Source organism: Cebus imitator, unplaced genomic scaffold (assembly GCF_001604975.1).
Source record: "Cebus imitator isolate Cc_AM_T3 unplaced genomic scaffold, Cebus_imitator-1.0 Scaffold281, whole genome shotgun sequence".
NCBI lineage: Eukaryota > Metazoa > Chordata > Mammalia > Primates > Cebidae > Cebus > Cebus imitator.
In genome coordinates, this window is record NW_016107596.1 from 219,895 (window position 1) to 223,274 (window position 3,380).

The 3,380-nt window shown below is 46.2% G+C and overlaps 1 protein-coding gene across 3 annotated transcripts in view; it reads left to right on the forward strand.

Annotated features, from left to right (window-relative positions):
* Window positions 1–3,380, forward strand: part of TMEM40 (transmembrane protein 40) — a 26,551-nt gene that overhangs the window by 9,668 nt on the left and 13,503 nt on the right. For 2 of the 3 annotated variants that reach the window (XM_017501433.2, XM_037728823.1), the window contains exons 2-3: window positions 2,275–2,354; window positions 3,007–3,141. In XM_017501433.2, the coding sequence (XP_017356922.1) occupies window positions 2,282–2,354; window positions 3,007–3,141 (208 nt within the window). In that variant the 5' untranslated portion in view covers window positions 2,275–2,281. The remainder of the gene's footprint in view (window positions 1–2,274; window positions 2,355–3,006; window positions 3,142–3,380) is intronic. The other variant, XM_017501434.2, reaches the window with a different exon arrangement.

The following is a 3,380-nucleotide window of genomic DNA, read 5'->3' on the forward strand; positions in this document are numbered from 1 at the left end:
AAAGAAAGAAGGAAGGAAAAAAGAAAGGAAGGAAGAAAGAAAAAAGGCAAAAAAGAAAAATGGGTGGGGAGGAATAGACAAGGACATTAGACAGAGAAGCAGAGCCACGTCAGGTCTTCCCTCTGTGATGGTTCCATTTCTCCCCTTCACTGTGCTACAGCCCTGCCAAGGGAGTTCCCTTGGCTATGAGAACAATTACTCAGGGCTCCACCAGCAGCTAAACATAAGCCAAGTCAGCATATTTGCATAACACTCTGATGACTGTTAGTGTGTCCTCTTTCCTGGTGCCAGTGACAGGGTCCTGAGAAGAGCAGTCAGCATTACTCCTTTAGTCTCCCAACATGGGGCAAACAACTACCCTTGCTTAACCCCTTACTATGTGGTCCTGGGCAGGTTTCTTTTTTTTTTTTTTTTTTCTATTGAGACAAAGTCTTGCTCTGTCACCAGACTGGAGTGCTGTAGCACGATCTCGGCTCGCTGCAACCTCTGCCTCCCAGGTTCAAGCAATTCTCCTGCCTCAGCCTCCCGAGTAGCTGGGATTACAGAGGTGCGCCACCACACCCAGCTAATTTTTGTATTTTTAGTAGAGATGGGGTTTCACCATGTTGGCCAGTCTGGTCTCGATCTCCTGACCTTGTGATCTGCCCACCTCAGCCTCCCAAAGTCCTGGGATTACAGGCGTGAGACACCACGCCCTGCCGGTCCTGGGCAAGGTTCTTATCTTCTTTGTGCCTCAATATTCTAAGCTATAAAATGGGCACGAGCCTAGTGAGCCTTCATAGGTTTGTGGTGAGGAATACATTAGTTAACACAAGTTAACTGTTCGAACCTTGCCTGTCAGATAGTAGGCACTTATAACTGCTTGTTATCATCATTTTTCCTTTGTTCTTGGCTCTGTACAGGGTATGGGTGACAGAGAAATGCATCAGCCTTATTCCCTACTTGGGCTGCATTCATGATCTAGTGAAGGAGACAAACCCTGGATGGAGGTACTTGTTTGTAGTCCTACCTACTCACAAGGTTGAGGCAGGAGGGTCGCTTGAGTTCAGGAGTTCGAGGCTAGAGTGAACTGTGAAAAGCACTGCACTTTAGCCTGGGTGATAGAGAGAAACCTTGTCAAAAAACCAAAAAAAAAAAAAAAAAAAAAAACAGGGATAGTGGAGGGAGGAAGGTTAGGGGAGTGGGGAATACAGTTGGTGGGTATTGTTTAGGCAACCAAAAGAGAACTTCACGAGGGAAGTGGGTTTTGACCTGTGCCTGGAAGGTCAGATGCAATTTTGACATTAGGAAAGAATGGACTGGGCCAAAAGTGCTGTGTGTGGCCAGGACGCAGAGCAGGATGGAGATGAGACTGGAAAAAGAGCTCATCGCTTTGTGAACCTTGGTCTATCTGACACCAGCCAGCAGCTCTCTTTCCCCCATCTGGGTCTACAACTCTTCCTCCACGCTAGCTGAAATGCCTTCATCACAAATGATCTCGGCCGATGAATATGTACTAGTCACCTGCTGTGTGCAAAGAGCCATGTTCAAAATAGAAATCTGCCCTGGAGGCTTCTGGTTATCAGTCATTCCATCTGGCTATCAATGCATTTTAATGGCTAGTGACTTCCTAATGCCTAGCTCTATTCTGCTTTGAGAAATGGGAACTTTTATTCTAGAAAAGGGTAGGCCAGGCACAGTGGCTCACACCTGTAATCCTAGCACTTTGGGAGGCCAAGGCGGGCGGGTCATGAGGTCAGCTGGTCTCATTTAGAGACCAGCCTGACCAACATGGTGAAACCCCATCTCTACTAAAAATACAAAAATTAGCCAGGCGTGGTGGCGCGTGCCTGTAGTCCCAGCTACTCGGGAGGCTGAGGCAGGAGAATCACTTGAACCAGGAGGTGGAGGCTACTGTGAACCGAGATTGTGCCACTGCACTCCAGCCTGGGTGACAGAGTGAGACTCTATCTCAAAAAAAAAAAAACAAAAAAAAAAAACGAAACCCCATCAAAAAAAAAAAAAAAAAAAAAAAAACTGACTTCCTTCGTAAAGCCCCCTGCCCCCATGCTAGCTGTCTAATCAATACCTACCACCCTGATTCCCCACTTCCTTAATCTTTCTCCCTCCACTACCCCTGGCCTTCTTGTTTGCTAACAGAACTACCATTTTTTTGTTAATTATTTTTCTTATTCTTTTGAATGTTGAGTGTTTGTCTTTTCTGATCCAACTGCCAAGCTCTTTATATATTAAGATACTAAGGTAATATTAACTACTGATTATTATTCCTCCAGGGAAAGCCATGGAGACTTCGGGATCCTCCTCCCAGCCTCAAGACAACAGTCGGGTCCACAGAGAAACAGAAGATCTAGACTGTATGTTTGCCTTCTCTGATCCTCTGGGCAAAGCCACATGGGAGGTAGAGTCCAAAAGTAGAAGGGACAGAAGAAGACCCTGCTCCCCTCATGTTGCACAGGGCCTCAAATCACAGTTGAAATGGAGAAGTGGTGATTTTACACACATCCACACACACATGTGCATGGTCCAGTCTGTCCTCCTGTGCTGTCTAACTATGGGGACCCTCAGCTGCTTGCCAAATCTCAAGAATACTCTGGGGCTTGGGCTGACACTAGGGAGCACCCCTAGAAGGTGGAGAGGGTCTTGTGTGACCCCAGAATGGGGAATGGGAAGGTTTAGGGCTTCATAACACACCATCTTGACTGTAATTTACAGAGGATCCTAAATTGGCAACTACAGAGTCTAGCTGTCTCTGGGCAGGGTAGGGAGTTTAGAAACCCCTTTTCTGGAATCCGTATTGAGATAAATCTCTGTACTGAGCCTTCCTTGAGCCCCGGCATCTCTGAGAGCCTTGGTCTCCTGCGTGTTGCATTGGCCCTAGATGTCTGGGAAGATAATCCAGTCCTTCTTGGCTCCCCAAGTCCAAGTAGAACCCTGGAGGGGGCTGGGTGGTCCCTGGGGTATGAAGGATGGGAAACACTCATCCCCTGGCCTCTGTGTGCCTTGCAGGTGGAGAGACAGATTTCCACAAGCAAGACAGGAAGGCTGGACTCTTTTCCCAAGAACAGTATGAGAGAGACAAGTCTTCTTCCTCTTCTTCCTCTTCCTCCTCATCTTCCTCTTCTTCCTCCTCCTCCTCTTCAGGTATAGCGAACATTTAAATATATGTATATTATTCAAGAAAAACATTTACATGGGGAAACAACCCCCCATACTTCAGGTCATGGAAGTACTTGAAACTCCATTACTGTTTCTTCACATTCTTTTCTAGAGCCCATCTGTCTACATGTGCTTCTATGTACACAGTTATAATTGATCATATAGGCAATTTGTTCTCCATTTAAAATTTTCTTCATCTTATCCCAAGCTTTTTTTTTTTTTTT